The 18,243-nt window shown below is 38.4% G+C and overlaps 1 protein-coding gene across 2 annotated transcripts in view; it reads right to left on the bottom strand.

Annotated features, from left to right (window-relative positions):
- The window catches only part of cacna2d2a (calcium channel, voltage-dependent, alpha 2/delta subunit 2a), a 153,406-nt gene that overhangs the window by 33,596 nt on the left and 101,567 nt on the right, over positions 1–18,243 (bottom strand). For both annotated transcript variants that reach the window (XM_068316404.1, XM_068316405.1), the window contains exons 6-8: positions 13,472–13,610; positions 1,736–1,867; positions 1,458–1,515 (exon numbers count right to left, since the gene is read on the bottom strand). In XM_068316404.1, coding sequence (XP_068172505.1) covers positions 1,458–1,515; positions 1,736–1,867; positions 13,472–13,610 — 329 coding nt within the window. The remainder of the gene's footprint in view (positions 1–1,457; positions 1,516–1,735; positions 1,868–13,471; positions 13,611–18,243) is intronic.

Raw genomic sequence — 18,243 nt, 5'->3', positions numbered from 1 at the left:
CGTTTCAACCACACCTTCCCCAGTACATGAATCAGCTGAGAGGCACAACCAAAGGTGGGTATTCATACTAAAAACATTACCCCCTTTCTTATTTTACCCTTGTAACAACAGTGTGTCAAACATTATGACTTGCTGGGATGAATATGGGTCATGAAAACATTCTGATATCAATCCATTGAAGAATATCTGTTATTTGTCTTTGGGCTGGTAAGAACACCGGGTTTACAAGAGCATGAGACAAACACTGTACAGAAATCCTATTGCAAGGCTGGATAAGTTTTTCTTCTGTTTATACGGTCACATTCATAAAACCGTCTATTGTGAAAATACACATCAAATACCTCTAACCTCCTCTAAAGTATTGTTTATGTTGAGGATTCAGAAACTTTTCTTTTTTTTTACCACAGTTAATTTATTTTTAATTTAGTGAAACAGGTATGCGTTCATTCAAAATACCGGTACCTGCTTGTGAGCTGGTTAGACTTTTTCAATACAACACTGCACAAAAGAAATCATTATTGTTAGATGAAAAGACTACAAATGACATATAAGTAGAAGTGACATATGCAAAGTAGGGCCATGAAATTATGGCTCCATTATAAGACAAATCAAACATCAAAGGTGTTTACTGCACGTGTGGAGACTCAGATCAGATCACAACAGTTTGCCACAATTTCAGAACAGCATGTCAGCGATACTGCTATCTGAACAGGTGCTGCAATGACAAGTTTAATTTCTGCAATTTTATGCACATTTTTCTCTGTAACGTCAATACTCAGCTGGACTCACCTGGTGGTCAAATACACACCTACCAACAGTCATTTGGAACAGTGTGATGGCATAAATTCATATAAATATTCATTTGAATAAAAAGAAAATAAAAATTTAACAACTACCCTATGTAGGATTGTCAAATATTTAGTCTTAATGAGTAAAAACAACTTATAACATACTTTATATGTGTGGATGCTGCTGATAATGAAGTTCGGCTCATTGAGTAACATCAACACCAAACTCATCATCTGGTTTCTAGAAGCTGGTTTGAGCTTTTTTTTGGGATGATGATCCAAACTGTGTCTGAGAAACACTATTCATAGAAAAGGTGAAGGTCCTTTCAGACACAGCGTGACACTGAGCTCCGAAACCCATCATTTCCACCACAACGACATTTCACTGCCAACACAGCAGTAAGCGCAGTTCAGATCACGTTGTGTCTGAAAGGCCCATTAAGAACAATAGCAGCGTAATTTTCTCTATTACCATTAATGCCCAGTCGGAAGAGTCCAAATGGGCTGATTTAGGATACAGATGCTTCTGAAAATGACTTCCTTGTGTTAAAAAAAATTAGGGGAATGGGTGCTTTTTTGAGATTTTTCCTAAAATGGGCATTACTATTGAAAGCAAAGTCACAGAATCACAAAGACATTAAATTGTCTCGAAGTAAAGGTAACACTTACCACGGCCTTCTGCGGACATCGTACAGATCGATCTTGTTGGGTGCCCTCCATGGAGTGGCTGGGGAGCCAAAAAAATAGTTATAGGCCATGCACTGTAGGATATTTTAGATCAGATTAGATCAAAGTAATCATAATTTTGTCCTGTCTGGAGATACCAGGTTCAGCCATCTGATAAGAGATTGCCAATGTTCTGCTGCTGAGGAGCCCTAGGGTCAATTTAGACTTTATCTCACCGTGAGTTATAGTCGTGACTGTTTCCTTGCTACCAAAGGGCCTACCTGGGTAGTATCGAGTCACTCCTGTGGCGCTGCCAAACACCTGCCAGCGGAGAGAACTGTCCTCCCGACGGTTATCAATGAAGACCCTCTCCAGAGCGTGGGTCCAGTTTAACTCATTTAGGATGACTGGGGCTGTTGTCACGCACACATGCATACACGCAGACACACACACATACAAACGCACACACACACACACACACACACACACACACACACACACACACACACACACACACACACACACACACACACACACACACACACACACACACACACAGGTAAACAAATGCAATCAGTAATAACAATGACCTTTAAAATATCTCTGATGCTTACTGTTATTCAAAATGAAAAAAATGAGATGATGCTGGTTTAAATGTTTTGCTTCTAATTAATTTCTGCTGTAAGAGGGGACCACAATTCCCAGGTTTCAAAAATATACCCTCTAGCGACAAAGTTTGGGAGGAGCTTTCGGTTAAAAAATAAAAGGATCAGAATGATCAGGAAATGTCAATCAGTGGTTAAAAAAAGACACTGAAAATACTTTTTCTAATCCAATTTAGCCTACAGTATTTATTTATTCTTTGCACCACTTTTTTTTTCTTCTTTAAAAATCGAGGTCTGTTCTATTGCTGATAGCTGTGTATATTATAGACTTATGTAAGGCAGCCTAACCGGCGATAGGTGTCCATCTTGGGTAGATATCTAAGGAGTCCAGGGGACCAATCCGGGATGACCTTGAATGAGGTCATATGTCACTTGCAGCTTGTGGCGGCAGAAACCACATCTGAATGCTTTCTGCATACAAACTACATCAGCAAATGTCCAAGAATGATTGATTCCGTTAGAGGACGGGTGAGCTTCATATCTAAGACAATAGTGTTAAAAAAACTGTTATCCACTTATGCATGCATGACTCAATGTGTCATTGTGTGTGTTTTGACGTCTGCGGTGGAGTAGCAGATATGTCACAGGTCAGTGGTGATCTGTAAAATGGATTTATGGCTGAGGAGAGAGGTATTTAACATTCAGTCAAACAGAGATGGACAAAACCTCCATTGATGGTGGAGATAGGACAGCACTTCCATCACATCTAGCTCTGTAACACATTTACATTGTTATTTTTGAACCAGATTAGGGTTTTTTTTAACCCTTAAAATATGAAACAAAATGCATCCACAGACAGAAACCAAAACTTTTTTCATTCTGTGTAAAAAGCTGAGCTATAGAGACAGAAGAAGGGGAGTGCAGAGGTTTAATAGCCACCTGATTAAAGAGGAAACAAGAAGAGGCAGTGAGGTGAGGAGAATTTCGCTTGCTTCTCCGATTTAATTACTCAGCCAACCAAAGTGAGACAAATCTCTGAACCGACAAATCCAGCATTTCTCAATCCTTTGTTTGAATTTAACTCAAACAAACGACCATGATCCACTTTTCCATGCTTTTCGATTATTGCTCAGTCTTTGATGAGCCGCCAGTTTAAAGGTAAGAAATGCATTATTGACTGACCTCCGTTAACTACCCTCGCACAGACGGGGGGAGATGTAAAAACTCAAGACAAGGAGGAGATGACTGATGGAAAAACCATTCAGAAATGAGCACAAACGAGTGTCTGTTTTACAGCTCACTTTGATAGTGTCAAACTAAAATTGTAGTTAAAAATTAAGTTTTATTACTCTATAGCATCCCGTAAAGCAAATACATAATCACACATGCACACACTCGCTAAAGCAGAACTAAGTAGTGTCTGGAGGAAAGGAATATAAGAAAGTAAATTTACTGCCATCACCATGGGGAGTTTCTCTCCACGTTCCTCTCAGCATTCAAAGACAAAAATACTGCACAAAGGAATATTGGAGGGAGATAGAAGATGCCCTACAGATGGGGATAAATATAAAAACCCTGAGACAGGGACAGCATGACGGATGGAAACAGATCAGAAATGAATGTGAAGGAGTGAGTGGCTGCTTTCACAGCCTGGAAGGAGCATTTTACCTGATGAGATGAGAAACACAAGCAAACAAATTCTCTCTGTTTTAAAACTTCATATTTTATTTATCGAAAGGCTCTTTTTTTTTTACCTTATTAATCTATTGATATTACTTGCAAACTTGAATATATTTTAGCAAAATTAGAATGGAAAAGAGCTTTATGTTGAAATCCTCATAAAGGGCTTGTGAAGGGATATTTTTAGAAAGGCGAGCTGTGGATTTAAATTTCATCTTGGCATACTTGCGGTCAAACAGCCATCTGATTAATATCTAGAAAATATTATGCTTTATGCATGAGCTATCACAGCGGGTGGCCGCGGCGGCAGCCTGTGTGCTGTGAAGTCCTGGGTACGCTTATCTGGAGGAGCGCGGGCTCTGTAATGATAGCTGTCCCAGACAGGCCAAGGGCAAAGAGACAACCTCTGTTTAAAATTAGCCCCCCACCCACCTTAGCAGCTTTGACTAACATAAAGGTATCACCCAAAGGCTGTGGACTCTACTTTGTCTCAAAGATGCCTTAAATAAACGACAAAGCAATTGAGGCATCAACACACACACACACACACACACACACACACACACACACACACACACACACACACACACACACACACACACACACACACACACACGTCTTGGCAGGTGGCAACAATCAGAGAAGAGAAAACCCAGAAAACTAATTCTCTTTGATTTATTCTGTGAGGATATGTCACGACTTCTCTGGACGCTTGATAAAAAGACAAATTTCCCCTGGGGGGGGTAATATGCTCAAGCAGGCAGACAGGTCCCTGGAGCACCGTGTTGGGCTCATCGTTCACATGAAACACGCCTCCCTCTGATATCTTTAAAAAGGTAATTCATCAGCACGCCGCTCCCCTGACATTTAGAGCACCCTTGGCTTTGCCCCTTTATGGAGCAAGACTGCACACCAAGTAGGGAAACAATTATGAGTGAGATTAATGGAGCATCTCTGCGTGTGATCATTTCTCAACAACCCCTCACCCCCTATATCTTCTGACCCCACCCCCAACCTCTCATACACACATTATTCACACTGATAGACAGGAGATAAAGACCCATCCAGTCCGATCTACACCTTATGTTCTGTATTAATTCAACACTACATAAGTAGTTCATGTGTTTACTGTACACACAGAGCAGAGGAAAGTCTGAGGGACCTGTAATTTATCATAGAGGAACACAAGTGGTCCTTCATGAGAAATCCATACTGGGGATAGCTACAGCCATTAACGGGGTCCCCTTGAGGAGTCACAACCAATACCCATGTCTTCACCTATTCCATTTTTGAGAAACACTAAGCAAGAATTGGTTTTGTAATTCAATTGTCGCTGAGGTGACATAAAAATCACATGACCCAAACAAACAGGTGAATTAACACTGACACAAATACAGCCAGTTTGAATCTCAGCAGATTAATGTCCAGGTTGTCTAAAATTATGTCATAAAGGGTTATGGATTTTTTTCAACACTTTAAGTATTAAGAAAAAGGGATTTAAATACATAAATCGCAGACAATTTAAATTTTTCACATGATTATTGGCAGCAGCACCGAGCAAAAGACATTTATTATATTTTATATAATATATATTTATTTCAAGGGTAACCTCACACTAAATCTTCTCACTTAATCTTGACTTCCGGACAGGCTTCATTTTTATAACGGTTGTAATAAAAAAAAATATATGTGGGGCTTTCAGCAACAAAAGGGAATTCATAAACTACCAAACAAATGACTGAATGAAAGAACACCGAAAAGCAACAAAATCCAACAGCAATATACTATACAGTACTTCCAATTACGGTGTCTCATTTATGTGGGATATTTTAAATTTAAATAAGACCTAAACTGACTGGTAATTTGCTTTTTTTTGTCATCTGGACCGACTGCTGTTTTAAAACTGTTGGATGAATCTCTGCCGTTACACGTAGCATGTTCTCTTCTGTCTTTCTGCATCAACCTATTCCATTCCCCATCTCTCCTCCTTCTCATTTCCTCACCGTCGCTCCTTCCTTCCCCATGTTTCAGGTCTGCTTTGGGGCCTGGCTGTGTATTAAAGAGCTTGAACCTTAAACCTTTCATCCTGCAGAGGAATGGCAACAACAGTAACTGGCAGCAGCTCACACGTCCACAAAGAAAGGCTAAAACAAAGTCTAAGCCTTCCAAGAAGAAAAAATGTGTACACATATTTTTGTGTCTTAGTTCTCCCAGTATGTCTTTGTGACTGAAAAAAATCAGAATTAAGCAATTATAATGAAAATTTGTGTGCAGGATTCTAGCTCTTTCACTCGGGAATAGTGTTTAGTATTTTTCTTTCAGGACCTCAGTTTTGATAAATTGTAATCTCAGACTGCAAAAGCGGAGAGACGAACAGTAATTTCAGTGAGGAAGGATGATTATTCAATATACAGAAGAAGACTGAAGAGATTTCACCCCTCCTCCAATATCATCCTCCAAATATTTTTTTTTGTAATTAAAGAAATAACAAACACATGGAATGTAATTTGTGAGCCTGGTGGTGAGTGACGTGGAGTTTGCTGTGCTGACTCTTCTAATTAGTGTGCGGGTAAATGATAGTGCCCCTTCACTGGGCACACACTATAGGCGTGGATGAGTGAAGGACAGAGAGAGAGAGAGAGAGAGAGAGAGAGAGAGAGAGAGAGAGAGAGAGAGAGAGAGAGAGAGAGAGAGAGATGGATGGAGTCTGTACAGCCATACAGCCTGCAGTGTTCCTACTATCATTCTTTTGCTTAAACTTGGAATTCCATTTTCATTCACCACCCCTCCCCCTTTGCTTTCTTCCTCTTTTTTTATTCACACATTACTTATGCTGTTTTCCACACATTTAAATCTGGTTTGATGTCAAGAGGGGATGAGTTGATCTCCACTCTGACATGAGTTGGTTGACAGGAATACAGGCTGCATGTACTCTATGTACACACACACACGCACGCACACACACACACACACACACACACACACATACACAGAGTGATAATGGTAACATTTAGCTGAACAAAAAATCTGAAGATTCATTTTTTAATCTATTTTCGATGACAAATGCAGTGCGGAGTAAATTGGGAACACACTCAAATTCAAACAACAACGTATAATACAACCACAGCAAAAGTATAATTTTTATTTTACTGTCTAGAACAGACCTGAGTTTGTCCATCTAAACTGGTCTCTGTCCCTGCAGGACAAGATGCTCTGAATTCCCTCAATTTTTTAAGAGACTGAGGTTTCATTCAAATGAAAGTTTGCTAACGTTTGTTGTCCTCTTCTCTGAAAATCTCATATGACACTGCTTCGACTCTCAATCTGCTCCATCCCTTGCACTCAATTTTCCATCAAACATACATACACTCTATACTATTTGTTCTTTACAAAGGGGGCTTCACACTGCAGAACAAAGTGTGTCGTAGCAAAACGGTGTCTAATAATCAATAGGTAGGAAGCATCAGCTTGTTGGTTTGATTTGAGGATTTTTTTCTCTATCTTATTAATTAAAATTTCATAAATAACTACAAGGGAACGCAGTAGAGCGCATTCCACTGCAGAGGCCCAGTAGTTCCTTTTAATTTAATTAAACCCTAATCCAAATTGAAACAAGATATGCACATGCACCATCCAAATGGCTTTAGGTTGAAAAATTTTAAATAAAAATATTACTGCAAAATTTAATTGATTTATCTGAAGCACATACCCCACTCTTCCACCAATTTCTTGAAAATCAATCAAACAGCTATCGATAAAAACATATTTTTTCAAATAAAAAAAAGGAAAAAAAGTTATCCATCCATTTATCTGGATTTATTTAATTTATTCTTTTTTTATGCTAGACGTTACTATGCTTAATTAGAATCTGTTGAATGGTTTGCATTTAGTCCCAATAACAGTGAGGCAGCCAAATCAAAGCCAAACAAGGCAGTCAGAGACGGCAACATCCCGCAACATCATCACATTTTCGTGCCTCTGGCTTCCTGAAAATGTTGCCTTTGGTTTTGTGATGATATCTCATCAAGTTTCCGAGATTGTGTACCTAAAAATGTATAAAAGTGAAAATGTAACATTGACATAGTTTTTTATGGTCAAGGTTGTGATCTAATTTTCATCCCCTTGCCTCCCGGAATATAACGCCTTTTGTTTTTTCTTTCTATCTTATCTGGTTCCTGAGATATGTGCCAAAGTATCTCAGGATAGAAAATATCTCAGACCACAGATCAAAGCTAGTGCTTTGATCTATGGTCTTACTCACACTGGCCTTCTCCCTTGTCTTTGTATTGTATGTGGTTCTTCAGTGCACAAAAGTAGAAATTTGACCTTGACCTAGTTTTCTCAAGGTCAAGGTCATCATCTCATTTTCATCCCCTTTGCTGCCCGAGTAATGTGTTTTTTGTTTCATCTTTCTATCTGCAACTGTTGTGAAGATATTTGGTGGACAGACGGATGGACAGAGGAACACGCAAACACTGAAAATTACAATACATCACCGCTTCGCGCTGAATTCAACATTTTACCCTGACCTTCACATTTTTGTGGCACTGGCTTCCTGAAAATGTTGCTTTTGTTTTGTGATTATATCTCATCAGGTTTCAGAGATGTGTATCTAAAATGGTATACAGTGCGCCATCGTTCCTAGCGGTTAATGCGTTCGAGGAACCACACACGATAAACGAATTCCCGACAGAGCGACAAACTATTTACAGTGCCTTGCGAAAGTATTGGCCCCCCAAAAACTTGTTGACATTTTGCCCCATTTCAGGCTTCAATCTTAAAGCCTTTAAAGCCTTTAATCTTTTCAGTTTTTTATTTGTAAACACAACATAAAATGTTGAATAAATTTGGTTCCACTTCACGATTGTGTCTCACATGTTGTTGATTCTTGAAAAATATTTTCAGTTTGTTATCTTTACGCTTGAAGCCTGAAATGTGGCAAAATGTCAAAAAGTTCTTGTTGGGGGCCAATACCTTCGCAAAGCACTGTATCTTATTATTTACGGTAATTTAAAAGTTTATGAACCCTCTCCACGCTGATATTAAACCACCTTCTATCTATATTACCTTTACCAACACTCTTATCGACTGTTTAAAGCACTTTTGTGTCTCACGAAAGTCCGAGACTCACAGAACATAGCGCACTTCCGTCAGCCAATAGAATGCGCGTACGGTATCACGTGACTGCCTTCAAAAAATCTGCGATGAGTACAAAAGTTTAAATTTGACCTTGACTTACTTTTCTCAAGGTCAAGGTCATCATCTTCTTTTCATCCCTTTTGCCGCCCGAGTAATGTGCTTTTTATTTCATCTTTTCTATCTGCAACGGTTGTGAAGATATTTGGTGGACGGACGGACGGACAGGTGGGCGGATGGACACACAAACATTGATAATTACAATACATTACCGCTTTGTGGATGTAAGGAGCCAAGTTATGAGGAAAATCAAATCTGTAAGTCTCAAATATGCTGAGGGACCAAAGAAACCTTTTTATTATAGTAGGAGACGGCCGGTGTCCACTTTAAAAGCTACTACAACGATTGGATTTACTAAATTATTCCTTTATCTCTTCGTGATGATCCTCCAGTGAATCAAACCAAAGCTGACTGACTTGACGGTGCATTGTAACAGCTATTAGCTAATTGTTTTGGTTCACTAACAAAAATGACTACCAGATCAATTGGTCAAAAACATTTTGGCATCTCATGAGCTGGATGTGTGTATTAAGAGAATAAATATTGGAAGCACATGACTCATGTTCATGATACCTGTATGATATGTAAAAATTTAGACTTCAAAGTTTACTGTAAGTCAGTGTTTCACTAAATTATTTCATTGATGTCTTATTTTTGCTGCTCATTAGAAAAACAATTTAAAAACCTAAACTAAAGACTCCCTGGTAATATCCATTAACTAATGAATGTTTGAATATTTTAAAAGCCTGTGGGCACACAAGAGCAGGGTAGGGTAATGGTGATGGTTATGATGGGCGCGGTGTGAGTTAATCGCTCCATGCAAAACATTTAAGCTATGCTCTTTTTTCAGTGACACACATTCCATGGCATTAATTTATGACAACTGAGTTTCTCACTGTGCCTGACTACAATAACAACCTGACAATATGACATTAGGCTGCTGGAAAAGACGCTGCATGCAGCAGATTTAAACTTCAAATTAAATGAAAGGGTTTCCCACATTCACTGGTGGCTGTCTCATTTCCTGCAGGGAATGGTGACAACTGATTCTCGTATAAATACTAATGCAGTCATAAACTATGTGGACATTATATACACACACAATAACTACCTTTTTAAAATGGTAGATTTACAACTTCCCAGAAATTATACAAGTAATATTAAACATGCAATTGTAAAATCACCCAATCTGGATTATAGTACCCTGTCTTCAGTCTGGACTACCAGGACTCCACAGAATCTAAAAAATAGTTGCCAGATAACCATTAGTATATTCCCTCTGTGTTTTGTTCTGTATTTTTAAGTAATTTCAAGATAAAACTCCCAAGGCCCTGCTTCTGCATGTATTCAGCTAATTCCTGCCAACTCTGCAGCATCTCTCCAATGTTGGCTGGATAGATGAAAAGCTGTTTGTCCATACATGACATCACCCACATCAATTTATTCCTTTGTGATTGTTGTGATGTCCAATCTGTATTAATTGATCATATTTAGAAGGAAACTGTATGAATGTTTGACCTAAGCTAATTAGAAAGTTTGCAGACTGGGCAGCAGGAATAAGCACTGGGATAATGAATCATAAAATGGTTCATTACTGCACTCAGGGAACACTCTCAATCTCAATAAATGGACACGGGCCCTAGCAGACGAATCAAACCAGAACGCGTACACTGCCTCATTTAGCTGCTAAAAGGATCACAATAAAAAATGCTTTTATTTTTGTTCTAAATGGTTTCTATTATTAACGTGTCTCTTTCCTTCGGTCTCTTATCACCCTCTTCTATCTATCTTTCCGTCTCTCTCTGCATTTCTCTCAGTTCATCTCCAAGGACACTAATTTTGCGTTGACTAGCAATTCATGCCGCCATTTTCTGGAAAACAGTCAATTTATTCAGTCCATTAACAATGTACAATTCAAAGTGAGCCACTTCAACAACACAGTGCACGAGTGGTTATAAACAACACTTGAGAATTTCATAGTAATTGCTAAACATTAGGCCATGCTTTGAACAGCAGCCCATTCTCCAATAATACGTCTTTTTTCTGTCATTCCTCCAGCCTCACCTCCTATTGAATGAGTGCTGCATCTATTCACCTTTCTTCTCTTCTGCTAATCCCAAACCTACAGATATAAAGTACATCCAGGCATCTTCAGCCGCAGAGGGACACTATCAGCCAACATTAACTTTCCACATATTCTCCTAGGACCCCTGTAGGCTCCAAACGCTGGGACCAGAGCAGAACAGGATGTGAAATTAATGATGGCCTTTCAACATCTCTTGAGAGCAACCTCCCTGACATGAACCTAATGTAAATGACTATAAGCTTTGTTAGATAAAAACAGAAGACACCTATCTTGCACTGAGCTCCAATAAAAAGATTAAACTCATGAAGGATTTTAAAAATTATGATAATCAATTCCGCAGGGCACTGTTTTAAGTTTTTAGGCCCTCAGCCTAATCCCTTCATGCACAAAGGTCACTGTTGACAGCTATTAAAAAGCTGTTTTCTTATAAATGCATGCTTCTTGGTGGCACAGTCACATATCAGGCACTAGAGTACCTGCTAAATTATGTCATACATTGAAACCCAATGGCTAACCAGTGCAAGGAACAAAAAATGGACTAAAAACAAGATGTTCAACAGCCCACTAAGTTTCTCATGTAATTGCTCAATTTTCCTAGTGTTGATTTTATATTGGAAGGAAATTATGATATCCACAGAATTATACATCATATATCACTATTACCACCACAATTCATAACTTACAATTAGCCTATTACTGCTGCAGTTATTGAAAATCTGTTGGGATTTTTTTGGGCTGGAAATCAACTTGTTTATGTTTTTAGAAAGTACCTCAAAGTTTTTGTATGTTTCTATTAAAAAGAATTCTTCAAAAATATCTTACTAAAATATGGATTTTTTTTACTGTCTAAAAAGCACAAAATCCTGACTGATGGTATAATTCATGTATGAAAGGGTTAAATGTCATTCATACAACTGCAAAAGACGTTTCATACATTCTTTTTTCTAAATCGAAGCAAAAGCACGAAGGGGCAAATCATTTTTGAGAATTGCTGCATATTTGGGCAGTCAAATGTTTTTCAACATTGTTAATTTATCATCAGTGATTTAAATGCAGCACACACATTCATAATGTAGTTGGCAAAAAAAGCTGCAAAAGGCAATCTCAACACAGCAGATTGTGCTACGGGAGTTAACCAAATAAAAGAAAAGTAAACATTTTCTATAGAAGAGAAGAAAAAACAATTCCATGCACTGTACCATCCTGGTCTTCGGTTTACGACAGACTCAATCAGGAGGCTTTTATTCTCTGACTCATTATCTTCAGACAGAGCTGGCACAAAATGGATCTGGGAACAATGTGCAGGCATGATTGCTCTATTGTGAGTTAGCAGTGACCTTTGACATCTCCCCCTGAACCAAAACTGTGTAATTCTGACAAAAAGTGTCTGGAGACACGGAGGGTATTGCAATGGATGGGACACAGTGCCAACCTGAACGGTCCATGTGTATTGTGGAACCTTTTTGTTTTCATTTTATCATCTGTGTTAATTACTTAGTTTATTCAAGAATATTGCAAAAAAAAAAAAAAGACTTTCTTGTCATTACTGTTCATTATCAAAGCCAAACTCAATGAAGAAAGATGGGGACGGCAACAGCAAGAGCAGAAGAGCTGTTTGTGAGTACAGTATATGTGTTAGCTTCTTTGAGGATTGTCTGTTGCTTATGTTAGCTGTGCCTCCCAGACTCAGAAAAAAATGGAAAATTGCAAAAAAAGTCTATCTGTCTGCACATGCTTTAATGTGAGTGCATTGACAAAAGCAAGGTCGGCGCAAAAGGTGGATAACCGAAAGAACATACAGAAAAAAGCAAAGTTCATGTTTTCCCTTTAGTTTATCTGGGAGGTGCAGAAAGGGAAGTTGTATCTACATTGTGTCATGCAGTGGAGAAGGCCACATCCAACCAAGAAAAAATAAGAGACAGTTCTTCACCTAAACTTGTGCTAGCACGCTAAAGATGTATGTAAAGAACGTTAAAGAAAAATCCCAATAATGCAAACATTTCCATCCCTGCATGTTTATTCAGCACACAAGCAACATTTTAAAAACCCACTGAAAAAGAAAATATATTGTGAATTTCTGTTATAAATTCTCCTGCTGCATATTTTTTTATGCAACATAGATAGATAGATAGATACTTTGATAATCCCGGAAGAAATTATACCATGAATCAAGAGTCATCTGAATAATCCCTGACTAAATCGAATCCTCTATTGATTCTGCTTACTGTTTCATATGTTTGATTTTATGCAAGTGAGAGAAGTTCAAAATGCTGTTTTACTGGGCATCTAATGTCAAGCTCTATCAGTATCTAAGACCATTTGTCACCTGCTGCTTGGTGTAGATTTAAGAGTCTTTTTTCGATATGGCCATTGATTTGGTCGTATATAAACAATCCATACAGAAATTGCATTAGATAATTCATGACGTAATAGTATTCTTATATACTTACAGCCTTTGTAGATGTCTGTTGGAATCTGGACTGCACTGGAGGAGTAGTTGACCTTGTTCTTAAAATTGGGATCATCCACAAACTCCAGCTCCAAAGACATGGAGCTCTCCATCGGGTTCTCCTCTTCTCCATCCTCCGTCTACACACACACGCATGCACGCACGCACGCACGCACGCACGCACGCACGCACACACACACACACACACACACACAGAAGCTGAGTAATCGCACAAATAATAAAGTGGATTGAAAAAAACGCAAAAATAGAAAAGCATTCTGTTGTTTCCCATCTTGCAGTTTTGCAGCACCCATCTGTAGCTCTGATGCGAAAAGTCTATCTTTCTGACTCACACATAAAGTCACACCGTTTTGAATAATGTTCAGCACAAAAATAATAATTATTCCTTTAGTCTGCCTTCAGATTTAAGTGGTTTAATACTCTCACTCTCATCAGAGAACAACAGCAGGTATCAGAGCCGGTGTTAGACAGAGAAACTCATTAGTGCCAGAGATGACTATCGCAGACACACGAGGTGCCATACAAATTAACCCCAACAATAACCAGCAACTAAAGCCACTTAATCACTGTTTCGTCTTCCACCTACTCGAATAATAGCACATTTCATATTAGGCTGTCTTTCTGTAATTGTTTCAACAAAAAATTTAATACTGTGTGTTTTGAATATGTCATGGCAGCATCACAGTCTGGCCAATGAACATTTCGGGAAGCCTGACACACACATTACATTAGCAAAGTGTCAGACAGCAAATACAACCAGAAGATAAATCAGAAAACCTGACATTTAAGCTTTTCATCTTGATAAGTTATCAAAGGCATACAATCTGTACCTGGAGGAGGAAGTGATTGTTGAATGTGAAATAAAATGACATTAAGATATAAACCCACTCCCTGGCTCACTTTATTACTTTAATAATATGGTTTCAATGAGTATCCTGACTGAAATCCTGTCTGATGTGTCCTTAGAAAGCAGCGCAGTGAGCAGATCAAAATTGTAGATCAACATTCCAAAATTTAAATGCGGGAGATCCTTGTAGGAGTGTTTCTCAAGCAAACAAAATCTAATTATTATGTATTCATGCAACATGCTCCTTGATACACTGCCATACAGCAGTAGCCCTCAGCACAGTCTGGCGTCATTTTCCCTTTATTAGTCATCCTTCATTAGCCTTCGTTCACTGAATATATGTAAAACAAAACACACATCTCTGATCATTCCTCAAGCATTCTAACGGCAAAATTTTACTTCAAAATAAATCATTTAAGTGAAGAAATCCACATTATTCATTTTTAATAAAGCAGAATGTTTAATTGGATCTGACATGATAAAAACTGTTTACTGCAGGAATTAAATCAATGTCCATGACAGAAAGTGATTAATGATCCAACTTAAATTGACTATTAAAATGCAATTACAAGCTGTTGTTGGGATGAGAGCAGGGATGGTCGTGCTCAAGTCCCATTGAAAGTCAGCAAAGGAACATTGTGGTGTTACGAAAGAGACCAGCCAACCAAAGTACAGACATTAAAGGACATGACCTGGTAAATACCATATGTTATGACAGATAAATGTCTATCGAGATGCATGACACTCAACAAGTAAAGTAATACTGAAATACTAACTAACAGCTGACTCAAAATATTTTATTGTATTTTTCAACCTTTATTTAACCATGTAGGTCTATTGACCAGTTCTCATTTACTATGACAAACTGGTTTCAGCTACTCTGCATTTTTCTAGAGGTGGGAGTAAAACCTGGAGAGATCCCACACAGACACGGGGAGAACATACAAAATCCACACAGAAAGGCCCCACTGTGCAACCGCGAAATGAAGACATTTTTAAAAATTGTATTAGAGTGAAGGAGGAAGTGCATCATTGCCTACTGATGTTTCTGTTATTCATCAGAAAGCTTACTGGTGGTTTCATTTTACTGTGAAGGATTTTTAGGGTCTTTGCATTTAATTTACATGTTTGGGATCTGACTTGGCTTTACTGACATGATTCTTCTAGTCATAGGTCTGTAGCATTCAGTGATCAATAAAAATTTCAATTCCCTACTTATTTTGGTCAAATCCAAATAATACATTAATAAAATCTTCCATTATAACAGGTATAGAAAAGAAGGACTCTTGTGTCTTTCAAGGTGAGATGTAATAAAAAAATACCAAAACAATGACATAAAAAAGAAAAGAAAAATTTCTCCCGGCCACATGTGCTTTAGTATCAGAATAAAATCACAGCTCACTAAAAGCTGAAATTGTCATGATGTGAAAAGAATATAAATTAAATGACGCAGATGTTTTCTGTTCAATATTTTTCAAAATAATCAGGCTTTGGTTAACGGAATGTTTTACAGTGATTTTAAGAGGCAGAATACCGTCCAGAAAAGGTGAGCGGTTACTAAAACTGACAAGTCAATAAAGCCAATGGATTAGAAAAGTGGACAGGTTAGTAAAGCTGACAGGTTAGTAAAGCTGACATTGTTGGTCAGCTTTACTAACCTGACAGCTTTACTAACCTGACAGCTTTCCTAACCTGACAGCTTTACTAACCTGACAGCTTTACTAATCTGACAGCTTTACTAACCTGACAGCTTTACTAACCTGACAGCTTTACTAACCTGACAGCTTTACTAATCTGACAGAGTTCTACAATTACTTTTGGTCCCTAGACAATGCAGTCTCCTTGCTCTGGTATTTCAAAATAGGTTAAATCCTTCATCTGGTCAAATATCCCACAATCCACTGATTAGGTTAGTTAAAATGACAGGTTAGTAAGGCTGACAGGTTGGTAAGGCGGTCAGGTTAGTAAAGCTGACAGGTTAGTAAAGCTGTCCTCTGAGCAGTACTGACGGCGAGGTTGGGGTGTTTGTTTATGACATACAGCCTGTAGTCTGACACTAATCCTGACTCTAATGTCAGACAGGGATTTTTTTGCTCTCTTTCTTCAGAAGAGCCCAATCATAATTAACCAAGGCAGCGTCTAATTAGGAGCTGAATAAATCCACGCAGGAAAGACTGATTGGTTCATTTTCTTCAACCATCCACCACCTGTTTCACTCGATTCATTACCCAATTTGTTAATTTTATCTCCCCGTTCTCAAGGTTTAATTAAAGGCTGAAGAGGCCAGAGATGACATTTTGAAGACTTTTTTCATTCCTGCCGTCAGCCAACCGGGGCTAACCTGAAACATGTTACTTATGACCCTATGTGTGTTTGTGTGTGTGTGTGTGTGTGTGTGTGTGTGTGTGTGTGTGTGTGTGTGTGTGTGTGTGTGTGTATGTGTGTGTGTGTGTGTGTGTGTGTGTGTGTGTGCCTGTGACTGTACTTCTGTGTAGACATGTACATTTATTCTACCACAGTGAAGAAAACGAGATAGTAGACCAGCTAATCTATCTTGTCCTTGGGTAAAGGAAAATGAATGTTACACACATGTCTTAGGATAGATTAGAGGTGTAGCTTAAGAGAATAATATACCAGTATATGCAGCAGCCGGTGGTCCACAGTCGTCAACAGTCATGCATCTTAACAAATATTGAATGAAATGACATAGTTCTGCAATTTTTCGTGGTCCCTAGATAATGCAGTCTCCTTGTTTTGGTATTTCAAAATAGGTTAAATCCTTCATCTGGTCAAATATCCCACAATCCACTGATTAAATTTTGTGAATACATTCAGTGTTGCCAGATAATGAACCCTGATGCTTTAGTGATAACACCCATAATGAGGGTCACATTTGAGTTTTTGAGAATGTTTCTCAACAATTTAGGGATAACATTCCACTAAATTTATCAGAGACTTTGACATTACCCTTAAAATGACAGATTTTAATCTGGGGAAATCTAGTAATCCTGATCATGATCGGTCAGTACTTGATTTCATGACCAAATACTGTGTGATCATGTGTGTTTATTTGAAACTGACAGAAGGAACAAGCTGGATGAAAACAGTTCCTGAATGATTCCTTTAATGTAACTGAGTCCAGCAGAAAAGAAAAAACAAAAACATAGTTTTCTATAAACACATTCTTATACATATACTGAAAAAAAATAAAAAAATAAATTATCTCTCTCTGTGTGTGTGTTTTACCCACCCTAAGGAGAGGGATCCCTCATCTGTGGTTCTTCCAGAAGTTTCTGCCTTTCTTTTTTGTCTTTCTCAATTTTTATGGAATTTCTCCTCACCTGGTTTCAGATGTAAGTTCGTAGTGTCTTCGTACAGATTGTAAAGCTTTCAGAGAAAAAATTGTGCTATTTGTGAATTTTAGCAATACCAATAAGATGTGACTGATTGCTTGATTGATTGCTTGCCTGTTTTGTTACTTCAAGTTGTATTGACAAGATCAGCCCCACATTGGTGGGGCTGATCAGCCCCACATTGGTGGGGCTGATCTTGTCAATACAACTTGAAGTAACAAAACATGTAGATATGAAGCTATCTGACAAACATTAAATTGTATGTTTAGGTGTTATCAGTACAGAGAACCCAAAAAATATCAATTAACAGTCAGTCATCATCAATCATTTTCAGATTACCACCGCTATATCCCCCGCAGCGGGTCGCGGGGTGCCGGAGCCTATCTCAGCTGCGTGAGGCAGGGGACACTCTGGGCACGACGCCAGTGCACCTCGGATCAATTAACAGATGACAGTTTTTCATTGCATGACGGCAAACATTTGCATGAAAAAAGGGGAAGCCACGAAACAACCGAAATGCAATTTCATAATTCTTCACCTACTGTCTGATGA

Source organism: Antennarius striatus, chromosome 5, assembly GCF_040054535.1.
Source record: "Antennarius striatus isolate MH-2024 chromosome 5, ASM4005453v1, whole genome shotgun sequence".
NCBI lineage: Eukaryota > Metazoa > Chordata > Actinopteri > Lophiiformes > Antennariidae > Antennarius > Antennarius striatus.
This window is presented reverse-complemented; position numbering and strand designations above follow the sequence as displayed.